This window comes from Geotrypetes seraphini, chromosome 3, assembly GCF_902459505.1.
Source record: "Geotrypetes seraphini chromosome 3, aGeoSer1.1, whole genome shotgun sequence".
Classification (NCBI taxonomy): Eukaryota; Metazoa; Chordata; class Amphibia; order Gymnophiona; family Dermophiidae; genus Geotrypetes; species Geotrypetes seraphini.
The window spans coordinates 293646794-293661171 of record NC_047086.1 but is presented as its reverse complement, the minus strand read 5'-3'; the positions used below and the strand labels follow the sequence as shown (position 1 = coordinate 293661171).

The following is a 14378-nucleotide window of genomic DNA, read 5'->3' as shown; positions in this document are numbered from 1 at the left end:
ACTCCCCCCCAAACACAACATCGGAGCAAGAGGGAGCCTAAGCCCTCTTGCCCCAGGCACCCGCGGCACCCCCGACACGATCGGGCCAGGAGGGAGCCCAAGCCCTCCTGGCCCAGGCGACCCTCTCCCCCCCCCCCCCAATTCGATCGGGCCAGGAGGGAGCCCAAGCCCTCCTGGCCCAGGCGACCCCCCCTACCCCCACTACAGTAGGGGCAGGAGGGATCCCAGGCCCTCCTGCCCTCGACACACACCCCCTCCCCCCAACGTCTGCCCCCCCAGAACCCCCGATCGGCCCCCCGCAGCCGACCCGTGACCCCCCCGGCCGACCCCATGACCCCCACCCCCCTTCCCCGTACCTATTTTAGGTTGGCTGGACAGACGGGTGCCAAACCCATCCGTCCGGCATGCAGCTCAACGAAGAATGGGGCTGGATTGGCCCAGGGGCACCAAAGCCCCGCCTCCTGGTGAGGCCTAAGACACCTGGGCCAATCAGAATAGGCCCAGGAGCCTTAGGCCCCTCCTGTGGCCTATTCTGATTGGCCCAGGTGCCTTAGGCCCCACCAGGAGGCGGGGCTTTGGTGCCCCTGGGCCAATCCAGCCCCATTCTTCGTTGAGCTGCATGCCGGACGGGCGGGTTTGGCACCCGTCTGTCCGGCCAACCTAAAATAGGTACGGGGAAGGGGGGTGGGGTGGGGGGGGTTCGTGGGGTCGGCCGGGGGGGTCACGGGTCGGCTGGGGGGGCCGATCGGGGGTTCTGGGGGGGTGGACTAGAGGTCTGCACGGGAACGGGGATCGCGGGGATCCCGCGGGTCCCGCGGGGATCCCGCGGGTTCCCCCCCTGGCCCACGGGACTCCCACGGGGACGCCCACGGGACTCCCACGGGGATGCCCCCCTGACCCACGGGACTCCCACGGGGACGCCCCCTTGCCCACGGGACTCCCACGGGGATGAAAACAACCTACCTAAATTCTGGCGATGCAAGCATGCAGTTTACAAGTCTGGCGTCGCGTCGGGAAATAGCCATGTTGAGCAGTGAGCTCAGCACGTACACAGATGAAAGCCTTGCTTGCTGATTGGTCCAGCGGCCCCGCCCCACCGTGCCGCCGGACCAATCAGCAAGCAAGGCTTTCATCTGTGTACGTGCTGAGCTCACTGCTCAGCATGGCTATTTCCCGACGCGGGCATTAGGCTGTTTTTTGTCATTTCGGGTGGGGGATGGCAGCGGCAGCAGCAGCCTGAAAAAGAAATCATCCTGGCCGGGTTCGGTGTCATGCTCCGGAGCTTCTACAGCCTTCCTATCTCCCTCTCCCTTCTACCTGCGGCTCTCTTCGGCAACTCAGCAGCAACGATCGACACAAGCTTCTGGCGTCGGGGCCTACCCTCTGCGAGTCCCGCTTGTTTCAACTTCCTTTTTCCACAAAGGTGGGACTCGTAGAGGGAAGGCCTCGATGTCGGCAGCTTGTCTTGATCACCGCTGCTGACGAGTTGCTTAAGAGAGCCGCGGAGCAGGGGGGTGTTGCCAGGTGCAGGTAGAAGGTAGAGGGCCAGATGCAGGACTCGTGGGTGAGGGAGGAGAAGAGAGAGGGGAGAGAAACAAAAGGAAATATTTCATACTGGGCTGGGCCGGAGTGGAGAGAGGGTGGAAAGATTCTGGCTACAGGGTGCAGTAACAAAGGAAAAGGGGGGAAAGCTGAAAATGGAGATAGTGACACAAAGAAGAGAAAGGGTAAGCAGGACCTTCTGAATAAGGATAGAGATACAGAGGGGACATGAAGAGGAGGTGAAATAGAGACATAGAAGTAATGCTGAAAAAGTGTGTGTGGGGGGGGGGAGATAAAGACATTGAAAGGGCAAATGGTGAATATGGGGTAAAGACAAGGACAGAGACAAATGAAGATTCTGAAAAAGTGGTGAGATAGGGATATAGGTGAGATGGACACAAAGAAGGGTGATGCTGGAAAATAGGTGGAATGGTAATTCTGACAGACACAGAAGGGAAATGCTGGATCAAGGAGAGATGGGGCTCAGGCTGGATGGAATGAGGAGAAATGCCTTGTTGGCCCGGAACTTCCTCTCCTACGTCAGAATTGACGTCAGGGAGCGGAATGCTGGTCAGCGCGACGCTTCTGCAGGGAAAGCTTGGGACAGCGGTGGCTTGGGGACTATTCCCCGATGGCGGTGGCAGCAAACCGAGTGGCTTGGGGGAGGGCATGGAGAAAGAAAGAAAGGGGGCAGACAGAGAGACAGAAAGAAGGGGGAACAGGGAGACAGAAAGAAAAAGTTGGGGGAGAGAATGAGGTCTGGAGGAGAGGAAACATACAGGAGGCTGAAAGAAAGGAAGAAAGATTGGATGCACAGTCAGAAGAAGAAAGTGCAACCAGAGACTCATGAAATCACCAAACAGCAAAGATAGGAAAAATGATTTTATTTTCAATTTAGTGATCAAAATGTGTCTGTTTTGAGAATTTATATCTGCTGTCTATATTTTGCACTATGGCTCCCTTTTACTAAACCGCAATATTGTTTTTTAGCGCAGGGAGCCTATGAGCATTGAGAGCAGCGCGAGGCATTCAGCGTAACTCCCTGTGCTAAAACCTACTATTGTGGTTTAGTAAAAAGGGAGGGGGTGTATTTGTCTATTTTTGTATTTTGTTACCGAGGTGACATTGCATAGAGTCATCTGCCTTGGGAAATGTATATGGCAGATATCTTTGTTTTGTGTTCAAAAGAAAAGGAAATGCATTTCTGGTTTTATTTCTACAGTGTTGAAGTACTTGTTGGCCCTTGCTGTGACTGGTGGGGATCCCCAAGCACCGCCAGCAGAGGACCTCCTCTAGAGATGGTCAGAACTCCCCTCCACCAAGCGCAGCAGTCGCTGGCAGCATCCATGAGCCACTGAGGTGCCAGCATCTGTGACTCAGGGACGCTACTGCTGCCTGCCAAGCTTGGCAAAAGGGACCCCAGGCCAACTGCAAAGGAAGTCCTCAGCTGACAGTTTGTGGGTTCTCATCAGCTGAGTATTTATATTTTATATTTACATTAGAGGTTCTGGTAGAAACCCATTTACAAAGTATGTATTCTTCCCAATTAATATTTCCAAATTAATAGTCTCTTTGCTTATTTGTAAATGGGTCTCTACCAGAGCCTTTAATTCAGTAGCATAATTAAATAAAATAACTATTTCTGAAGTTTATAGGGAAGGATGGTGACGGAGGGGATTCCTCGCGGGGACGGGTGGGGACGGAGGGGATTCCTCGCGGGGACGGGTGGGGACGGGGGGGATGCCTCGCGGGGACGGGTGGGGACGGAGGGATTCCTCACGGGGACGGGTGGGGACGGAGGGATTCCTCACGGGGACGGGTGGGGATGGGTGGGATTTTGGCGGGGACGGGTGGGGACGGGTGGGATTTCTGTCCCCGCGCAACTCTCTAGGGTGGACGTTGGGGGGAGGGGGGTGCGTCGAGGGCAGGAGGTCCTGGGATCCCTCCTGCCCCTACTGTAGTGGGGGTGGGGGTAGGGGGGTTGCCTGGGCCAGGAGGGCTTGGGCTCCCTCCTGGACCGATCATGTCGGGGGTGCCTGGGGCAAGAGGGCTTGGGCTCCCTCTTGCCCTGGTCGGTGGGGGGGGGTTGCGGCTGCCGCAGGGTAAGAGGGCTTGGGCTCCCTCTTGCCCCGATGTTATTGGGGGGGTCGCGGCTTCAACGGGGCAAGAGGGCTTGGATTCCCTTTTGCCCCGATGTTATCAGAGGGGTCGCGGCTTCAACGGGGCAAGAGGCCTTGGACTCCCTCTTGCCCCGATATCGTCGGGAGAGGGGAAGGTCGCGGTTTGACATGGCAGGAGGGCTTGGGCATCCTCCTGCCTGGATCGTTGATGGGGGGGGGGAGGATTCTGTAACCGGTGTTGTTTTTGACAGACACCGGTTACAGAATCCAGCTTTTAGGCGAAGGACTGGCTCCTCCTTCGCCTAAAAGCCCTTCTGTTGTACGTTTTTGGCTTAGGCGTGTTTTTGTTTCATTATGGCTTAAAAGTGTAGACGTGCTGTGGGGGTACTTTAGACGTAGTGGAGATTGGGCGTTTAGGCAGAGGAAGGCCATAATGAAAACATGGACGTATGTTTTGGTTATGGACACTTTCCCTGCTTCTGGGTTGAACGTTTAGGGACTTAGGCCAAAAGGGGACTTAGACGCTTTTTTTGATTATGCCCCTCTATATGTCTTGCAACTAGACGTGCTTCTCAAAATTGCCTGCTCGGTGTAATTGATGTTAACTTTCCCCTATGTATGTTCTAAGATGGAAGCTGCTGAATCAAAACAAGCAAATTCATTATTTGATGAAAAGGTAAACTACATTGGGAAACTGAATGAATACTGCCAAAGAACTAATCAGATACTAAAATTCGAAGAACTGAACCGATATGGACTTCCCAATAATCAACAGTAAGTAACATTTTCTTCATATTGTCTACATTACATTATATTAGTGACTTCTATTCCGCCAGTACCTTGCAATTCTAGGCAGATTACAAAAGAAGATAACTGGACATTTCCAGGAAAATTACAATTTAGGGAGCAGTTTACATGATTGAGACTTTGAAGAGAAAAATTACAAGAGTGGTAGAGACTTAGAGGGGGAAATTTACAAGAGAGGGGATGGACAAGGGGAAGAGTTAAGATATCTGGATACATTTTTTGAATAGCAGGGTTTTGATTTCTTTTCGAAATGATTTGTAGTCGCTCGTTGTTGTCAGCAAGTTGGAGAAGAAGTGGTCAAGTTACGCTGCTTTCGTCGCTAGTAGGTTGTCATACATCTTGCGCTGAGTACTTTTGAAATGGGGGTAGGTAAATGGGGTCTGAGATTTAGGCGATTGTTTAAGTAAGTGGAGGCAGTGCCATTTATTACTTTGAATAATAGACAGTATAATTTGAATTGAATTCGTGCTTGTATAGGTAGCCAGTATGAGTCTAGGTAGGCAGTGGTGATGTGGCTACCTAGACTCACACTGGCTACCTATACAAGCACAAATTCAATTCAAATCTACAATAGAGCAAATTTTCCTAGGTTTTATAGAACCTTTCTCAGCCTAGATCAGCTATTTAATTCATCACTTGTCAGCTTCAAAGTGCATGAGCATGCTTTTATAGGTTCCAAACTTAATACCCTGACATATTCTTGACTCTTAATTTCAAATATAATGTGTTTATAAGTTAAGAAAATGTTCACACCTATTCTATTACCATAATGGCTGCATTGTTACTGGTATAGAATTTAACTGACAGAAGGCTGTAAGTCATTATTATACCCAACTAGCTGATTACCCGGCGTTGCCCAGATATTTATTTATCCCAATCTTCTGGTATCAATACACTTGTATTCAGTGATTACGCCTAGTAAAACGGAAAGTATTTGTTTTGTTTATTTCATGGACATCTTCATTTTTAGCATCAAGAATGGCCCTCTGTAGGGGTCTGAACTTGGACTTAAACGTCATTGGGAGTGTCAGTATTAATATCAAGGAGCCCAAAAACTATGGATTATATACTAATATCTGTTGTTTTCGATAATTTTTACATCACCCCCTTCCCACCTCCCCAGTATTTTTTCCCAGATAGTAAGTCATATGTATACCAAGTTTGGTTGAAATCTGTCCGTGCGTTTCAGAAGAGGGGTCTGAACTTGGACTTAAACGTCATTGGGATTGTCAAGGAGCCCGAAAACTATGGATTATATACTAATATCTGTCATTTTCGATTATTTTTACATGTCATCCCCTTCTCACAAGAATGTCCCTGTCTATAGGGCTGAACTTTGACTTAAACAGCATCGGGAGTGTCAGTAGTCATCTCAGCAAGCCCGAAAACTATGGGTTAGACACTAATATCTGTCGTTTCGATAATTTTTACATGTCACCCCCTTCCCACCCCCCCCAGTATTTTTTCCCAGATAGTAAGTCATATGTATACCAAGTTTGGTTGAAAGTATAGTACTTGAAAGATATTATTCAAGTTTCAAGTTTATTCAAAATTTGTTGAATCGCTTATTTAAATTTACTAAGCGATTTACAAAAACAAGAAAAATAGTACAAATACGGGGTTAGTTAAAATTTAATACAATGTTAAAAACATAAAGTTAAAATTATACAGACTAACGGACATATAAGGAAAGAAGGTAAAATTACATATGTATTAAAAAAAACAAAAAGGTGTAAGGTAAAAAACAAGAGGTAAGGGAAGGTAATGAGGAGAAATATATGTTAAGAAAGGAATAGGAAAATTGGTTTCATATGTTAAATGCGTCCTTAAAAAGGAAACTTTTTAAGCTACTTTTAAACTGCTTTAAATCTTTTTCAGTTCTAAGATACAGGGGCAGATTATTCCACAATTGTGGGGCTATGACAGAAAAGATATCAGTGCGACGTGTTCCAATAATTTTTAGTGAAGGAACTGTTAAGAGATTTTGATTGGTTGATCTCAATGTACGAGAGGTACAGTAGGGGATAAGTAGTCTGTTAATGAATTGTGGTTCGTTTGTGCTCAATGTTTTAAAAACTAAAAGTACTAATTTAAAAGTAAAACGATGAGAGATAGGGAGCCAATGAGATTTTATAAAAAGTGGTGTGACGTGGTCAAATTTTTTACAGTTATGTATTAATTTAATTGCTGTGTTTTGGACTATCTGGAGACGTTTTTTCTCTTTCTGAGTGATATTAAATAATAATGCATTACAATAATCCAATTTTGAAATAATGAGTGAGTGAATAAGTATGTTTAAGGATTTAGGCTCTAAAAATTTTGCAATTGATCTGATCATACGTAATCTAAAAAAAGATATTCTAATTGTATTTGTAATATGCTCATGAAAGGTTAATCCATCATCGATTGTAACTCCTAATATTTTTAGAGATCTTACCAAGTTTATTTGTACATTATCTAAAGTAAATGAAGAATTTAGGTGTATATCTTTTTTCCAAGGGAAAAAGAGTGCTTTGGATTTTTGAACATTTAAGGCTAACATGTTTGAGTTTAGCCATGTTTGAGTATAGAGGAGTTTAAGACAATTGCCTGACTTGACCAAGTTTTGCCTTTCCCTAGACTGCATCAGGGGCAAGTGGTTCTGTTAGAATAAAATAATTGTTAGTAAACTATATAATAAATATTAGTAAAACCTAAACGAGTCCTTTTACAAAGCTGCGCTGCCAAGCAGCACATGCTAAATGCTGAGCTGCCCATTCAATTCCTATGGGCTACTTGGCATTTAGTGTGCACTGCTCTGCAGCGCACCTTTATAGAAGCCTACCAAAGCGACTTAAATAATAATTCAAACAGCTAGAATTAAATCAAAATGTGATTAAACTATAAGATAATGAGTTTTACATGTATAATAGAATTCAATAAATTATGACAAAAACTAAATAAAAATCATAGCCATATTAAATTATAAAATAGATTGTCTATCTTTACTGATTATATTGTGAGCTCACTCCAGCAGAGATTGTCTCCTTTGTGACTCTGTAGTGCTGCACTCTAGAAATAATTAATAATAATAATAATAATAATAGTAGTAGTAGTAGTAGTAATAAATGGTGGCTTAAAAGCTAGATGGAAAAAAAACACAAGAGCACTGAAAAAAGGGTTTAAAAACCATTTTTTTCTTACTCAGACTGGTGTAATTTGATACCAACACCAAACCTGATCTATCTCGCCTTGTACAAGATGCACATCATAAAATTGTGCTCAGCAGTGGCCTTGCTTCCCCACTGCTGGAATTGCTGTCAAAACACCACTCCTGCTCGTCCTAACATCAGTAGTCATGAGATCATTTAAGTTTTGTTCTGATACCATCCTTTTTCTGTTTAGGAACCTTCTGTGTTTATCCCATGTGTTTTTGAATTCCATCACAATTTTTGTTTTCACTATCTCAACTGAGAGGAATTCACCTTCCTCTTTTTAAAAAAGGTTGTCGCAATATTACTCTGAAGTAATAAAAGTTTATAGGTCTACAAGGTTGATGGCTGCACTTAAATCCAGGGAACAGACAATATTAGTCTGTCATAATCTAAATTAGAGAATGACACGGTGAAAAAATTGGTCCCCGTCACCGCCCCGTCCCCGTCTCACCATCCCCGTCACCGCCCCGTCCCCGTCTCACCATCCCCGTCACCGCCCCGTCCCCGTCTCACCATCCTCTTCACCGTCCCGTCACCGCCACTGCCACCCCATTCACCGCCCCGTCACCGCCACTGCAATCCCATTCACTTTTCTTTATTTACGTATAAAGGAAACATTCTTTAAAACTTTAAAACTTAGTTAAATATTAGTTAATAACTATACAAAAACAAAACACGCAGAGAAAAAATTAATTAATATAAATTCCCTGACTTCCCTGCACTGTCCCCCCTTGAAGGTCTGTCCCCATCCTGAAAGCCTGATGCCCCCCCCCGACGTCCGATACATCCCTCCCCCCGAAGGACCGCCGACTCCCCAACAATATCGGGCCAGGAGGGAGCCCAAATCCTCCTGGCCACGGCGACCCCCTAACCCCACCCCGCACTACATTACGGGCAGGAGGGATCCCAGGCCCTCCTGCCCTCGACGCAAACCCCCCTCCCCCCAACGACCGCCCCCCCCCCAGCTTCAAAATGATGCCTGAAGTTACCTTGGGGGTTCTGAGCACTATTAATTTTAATTTATTACAGCACTCCAGAAATATTTTTCTAATTGTTTTAACTTGGAAAAGCGAACCAGGATTGTCTTAATGAAAGGCTTATGTTCTGCACTGCAGCCCTCCTGCCCTCGACGCAAACCCCCCTCCCCCCAACGACCGCCCCCCCCAGCCGACCCGCGACCCCCCTGGCGACCCCCACGACCCCCCCACCCCCCTTCCCCGTACCTTTGGTAGTTGGCCGGACAGACGGGAGCCAAAACCGCCTGTCCGGCAGGCAGCCAACGAAGGAATGAGGCCGGATTGGCCCATCCATCCTAAAGCTCCGCCTACTGGTGGGGCCTAAGGCGCGTGGGCCAATCAGAATAGGCCCTGGAGCCTTAGGTCCCACCTGGGGGCGCGGCCTAAGGCACATGGTCGGGTTGGGCCCATGTGCCTCAGGCCGCGCCCCCAGGTGGGACCTAAGGCTCCAGGGCCTATTCTGATTGGCCCACGCGCCTTAGGCCCCACCAGTAGGCGGAGCTTTAGGATGGATGGGCCAATCCGGCCTCATTCCTTCGTTGGCTGCCTGCCGGACAGGCGGGTTTGGCTCCCGTCTGTCCGGCCAACTACCAAAGGTACGGGGAAGGGGGGTGGGGGGGTCGTGGGGGTCGCCAGGGGGGTCGCGGGTCGGCTGGGGGGGCGGTCGGAGGTTCTTGGGGGGGGCGGTCGTTGGGGGGGAGGGGGGTTTGCGTCGAGGGCGGGAGGGCCTGGGATCCCTCCTGCCCGTAATGTAGTGCGGGGTGGGGTTAGGGGGTCGCCTTGGCCAGGAGGGTTTGGGCTCCCTTCTGGCCCGATATTGTCGGGAAGTCGGCGGTCCTTCGGGGTGGGGGTGCGAGTGGTCCTGCCGGGGGGGGGGGGATGTATCGGACGTCGGGGAGTCGGCCGGGCAAGAGGGCTTGGGCTCCCTCTTGCTCCGATCGCGGGTGCGGGTGGGAGCGCGTGCGAGCGGTCGTTCGGGGTGGGGGTGCGAGCGGTCCTGCTGGGGGGGTGAATCGGGCGTCGGGCGGTAAATAGCGGTTCCTAGAAGGGGGTACATTGGCCCGCGGGGACAAACCTGTTCACCGTTTCCGCGGTCGGTGAATGGCCTTGTCCCCGTCACCGCAGCGACTGCTAGTTTTCTTCCCCGTTTTCGGCGGTGACCCGCAGCTTAAATGCGGTGGCCGCGGGTAAACCGTCACCGTGTCATTCTCTAATCTAAATTTCATTTCATTAGTAAGAGAAAGTAACACAAGTTCATTACTGCATTTTTTTCTTAAAACTTTTAATAGTCCAGGGTGAAAAGCATTGAATTGTAATGAAACTGCCTTTTCAAAGACCTTTGAAAGAAGTGGCAGATAGTACACTGGACAATTTAGATACATCTGAAGGTCCTGCCTCCACATTTTTTCACTATTGGTCTTAGCTGGACCTCCTTCCAAGCCATGGGGACTTGTCCACATTAAGACTTCTATTTATCATTGGATAAATAATATCGATTGAAATCACCTATAGAAACTGATAAAAGATAAGAGAGTTGGATCGTTAAGGGCACAAGAAATATGAACAGAGTTCAAAATTTTAGCAAAGGCAAAATTTGATACTAGATTTAAAAAATTTTAAACACTATGCAGATGTAATCAAGTAGATATCTCCCCTGCACAGTCGGAGGAGAACACCATTGAAAAATACTCCAGTAATCTAGGTACATTTCCAAAATCCAAAGTATTATTTATAGTTTGAGCTCTTGGAATACATTTTTGTATGATTTTGGTTTTCTTCAAAAAATGAGCAGCAGAATTTTGAAAGCAGACCTAATTCTACATTATTTGCTGAAGAATAAAGAATAGAAACCAATTTATAAAATATTTTTTTTCAAGTGAGACGGACAAGAGCTGTTAACATGATTTTAGAGTAATATTCCTTTTTTTCCTGAAAAATGGCCACTTTGTTTCTTGGATACCCAAGACACAAACAACTGGGTGTAGAGTAAACAAATTATTGTTCCAAAAGGTAATAATCACAAAAAACGTAAAGGGAACAATACAAAGAAATTTTTAACACCTTTTTGAACCCGAATGGTGCTCAGAATCCACAAGTGGATAGGAAAAAGCTTTAACATGGGGAATAAACCCCTAAGGCATTTTCACAGAATCTATCATTGCACCACCGATTTTGGTAGAAAGGTGAATAAAATGTCTCTAAAAAACCGGTGTAGTAATTGTTATATATCCATAAAGTGAAAAAATGTCCAATAAGTAATAACTTCAAAGCTAGTGAACTGAATTAAACTTATCTTAAATGTCCATGCAGCGATGATCTTAACAGGTTCTGACGCGTTTCGCCGAAAATGGCTTAGAAGGCTTCTTCAGAGAACCTGTAACGCTGAGTAAAAGATTCAGTTTGTAAATCCTTCCTAAACAAAAACACAAGGTGAAACTAAAATGAAATTCAGAAACCAAGGCTGGATACCTGGTGCAGAGGAAAAAACTTTCATTTCCTATGACGTCAGTGCTCAGCTGAGCACCCTGTATTTGTAATGTGCAAAACTGTCCATCATCAGTGAAGGAACGCCCACCATTCAACTTCACGGTTCAATCCAGTAGGAGTCACTGTCCTCCAATGGTAAATCCATCTCTGCTTATGTTTCCATAGCCAGGCTTGAACATTACCACCTCTCTTGAGGTGAGCTACTTCCAAGACTAAAAATTGTAAGTCATTTAGCTGGTGTGATAGCGAGTGCCAGTGCTGCACTAAGGGGGCTCCCATGTCACCCCTCCTGATCTTACTCAAATGCTCGGTAATGTGTACCTTGATGCTACGAGTAGTGTGTCCTATATATAACAATTTGCATGGACACATAATCATGTAAACTACACCCCGGGTGTCACAATCCGTATGATGTTGAAGAGTATGGGATTTAGATAAACTGGGGTGATCGATTTGAGTAGTCTCAAGAGCATGAGAGCATATTGTACAGCGACCACATCTAAAGTGACCTTTAGACTGAGCTGAGGTGTTAACATGTGCACTAACAAATTGAGAGGTCGTAATGTGATCACGTAAATTTCTGCCTCGCGAAAACGCAAACAGAGGAGGTTGAGAGAGCCCTGGATGTACTTGTAAAATGTGCCAATGGGCTTTAATAATCTTTTTGATGGCAAAGGCTTTGTATGAATGAGGTAAAGTGCACACCATGCGAACTTCTTCCCTGGCAGGGGAATGCTGTAATAAATATTGGCAGTGAGCGTATAAGGCCCTTTTAAAAGCCTTTTTGATGATACCACTCGGATATCCTCTGTCTGTGAACCTTTGTCTCATTTCCACAGAACGTGCCTTATACTCCTCTTTATCACTACATAATCGTCTGAGCCGCAAAAATTGGCCCATGGGCAGATTGTCCCTCAAATGACGTGGATGGTAACTATCATAGTGCAATAGATTATTCCTATCTGTCTGTTTCCGGTATATGGTGGTGTCAAAATGCCCCTGACTTAGTGTGATACAAATGTCAAGAAAAGCAATCTGAGTGGTGGAAATGGTAGATGTAAATTGCAAATGTGGATTAAGTCGTACATCAAAGATACTACATCTATGCTCATGTGGCTTCAAGAGACTCACTCTATTCCTCAGGGAGCTCTTCTAGTCACTTTAGACATTATGGCCTTATATACGAACATTCCTCAGAGCAGTGCCATTGAGGTAGTCCGCAGACATCTAGAGACTCTCAGCTTATCAGCAGCGAGAGTGGAATTTCTTGTAACCATTGCCAGCATTGCCTTACAAAAGAATTACTTTATGTTTGATACTGAATATTTTTTGCAGATTCAAGGCACTGCTATGGGGGCCACTATGGCCCCTACCTTGGCATGTTTGTATGTTACAGATTTTGAAGAAGACTCACATCTATACCTCCACTTATTGCACAGATATTTATGTGTGGAAGCGCTATATAGATGACGTCTTTTTGATATGGACCTATACGGAGGAGTCTTTTCACAATTTTTTGTTGTGGTTAAACGCTTGCAATCCACATTTGCAATTTACATCTACCATTACAAAAACATTAGATGATCCGGCCTTCTCTGTTTCCTTGGACGCAGAGAAGGCCTTTGATCAAGTAGAATGGACTTTTATGTACCAAGCAATGGATTGGTTTGGAATAGGATCCGGATTTATTCAAATGATTCAAACCTTGTATAGTTCCCTGTCAACCAGATTATTAATAATGCATTCTCTGAACATTTTAGTTTAAAGAGGGGAGTTAGACAAGGATGTCCCTTATGTCCTTTGCTTTTTGGTATTGTTTTGGAACCCTTGTTGGCCAGACAGCAGGCAAAGGAGATACAGGGAATTCCATATGCAGGTCAAGATTATAAAGTTTCGGCTTATGAAGATGATATTTTGCTTCATTTGAAAAATCCCTCATTTACTGGAATTGACAACGCAGGAGCAGAAAAGGATACCGTGAAAGAAACAGTAGAGACATCCAAGCGTAGAAAGTCCAAGAAGGTAACACAAAGAGAACTCAAATGTATGTTTACGAATGCTAGAAGTCTGGGAAACAAAATGGGGGAACTAGAGACAATAGCAAGACACGATAAATTGGAAATCATTGGCATAACAGAAACATGGTGGAATGAAGAAAATAAATGGGACACAGTACTACAGGAATACAAACTATACAGAAGAGATCGAGTAGGGCAGAAAGGCCCTATATGTTCAGGAAGATGTAGAATCTATTGGAGTGGCTACGACGGAAAGGAAAGAGAAGCTGGAGTCCCTCTGGATCAAGATTCCTTGTCATAATGGCGCAGACACAAAAATTGGCCTTTACTATCGACCCCCAGGAAAGATGAAGGAAACTGACTCGGAAATGATACAGGAAATCAAACAAGAATGCAAGATAGGCAATGTAATAATCTTGGGAGACTTCAATTTCCCGGGGATAGATTGGAACCTGGGAACCTCCAACTGCAGCAAGGAGGCCAAGTTCCTGGAGGCGCTAGGGGATTGCTTCCTGGAACAAATGGTAAAAGAGCCGACAAGAGGCAACGCCACCTTAGACTTGGTCCTAAATGGCCTCACGGGACCGACAAAAGAAGTAGAAGTCACGGTCCCGCTGGGGACGAGTGATCACAGCATGATCAACTTTAAACTTGACATCGAGAAAGGGAAACGTACCAAAACCTTAACCACAACCTTAAACTTTAAAAAGGGTAAATATGATCGCATGAGAGCCATGGTAGAACAACGGCTCAGGAAAAAGGTGGACAAACTTAAAACGGTAGATCAGGCATGGTCCCTAATGAAAAATACTATCATGGAAGCACAAAATCTCTACATTCCACGGATTTCCAAAGAAAGGAGAACTAAAGGCAAAGGAGAACCAGCATGGCTTACCAGACAGGTGAAGGGAGCCATAAAAGAAAAGAAGGACTCTTTCAAAAAATGGAAACGCTTAAAAGCAACCGAAGCTTGGAACAAACATAAAGATGACCAGAAGAAATGTCACAAGGCGGTAAGAGATGCTAAAAAGGACTATGAGGAGAAAATAGCACAAGAGGCCAAAAACTTCAAGCCCTTCTTTAGATACGTAAAAGGGAAAAAAAACCCGCAAAAGAGGCGGTGGGACCCCTGGATGACTAGGGAAGAAAAGGGTACATCAAGGAAGACAAACAAATTGCAGATAGACTAAATTC

The 14378-nt window shown here is 46.0% G+C and overlaps 1 protein-coding gene across 1 annotated transcript in view; it reads left to right on the top strand.

Moving 5' to 3' along the window:
• EIF2AK2 (eukaryotic translation initiation factor 2 alpha kinase 2) overlaps positions 1-14378 on the top strand; it is a 219518-nt gene that overhangs the window by 119530 nt on the left and 85610 nt on the right. The window contains exon 10 of the mRNA XM_033937032.1: positions 4291-4436. Coding sequence (XP_033792923.1) covers positions 4291-4436 — 146 coding nt within the window. The remainder of the gene's footprint in view (positions 1-4290; positions 4437-14378) is intronic.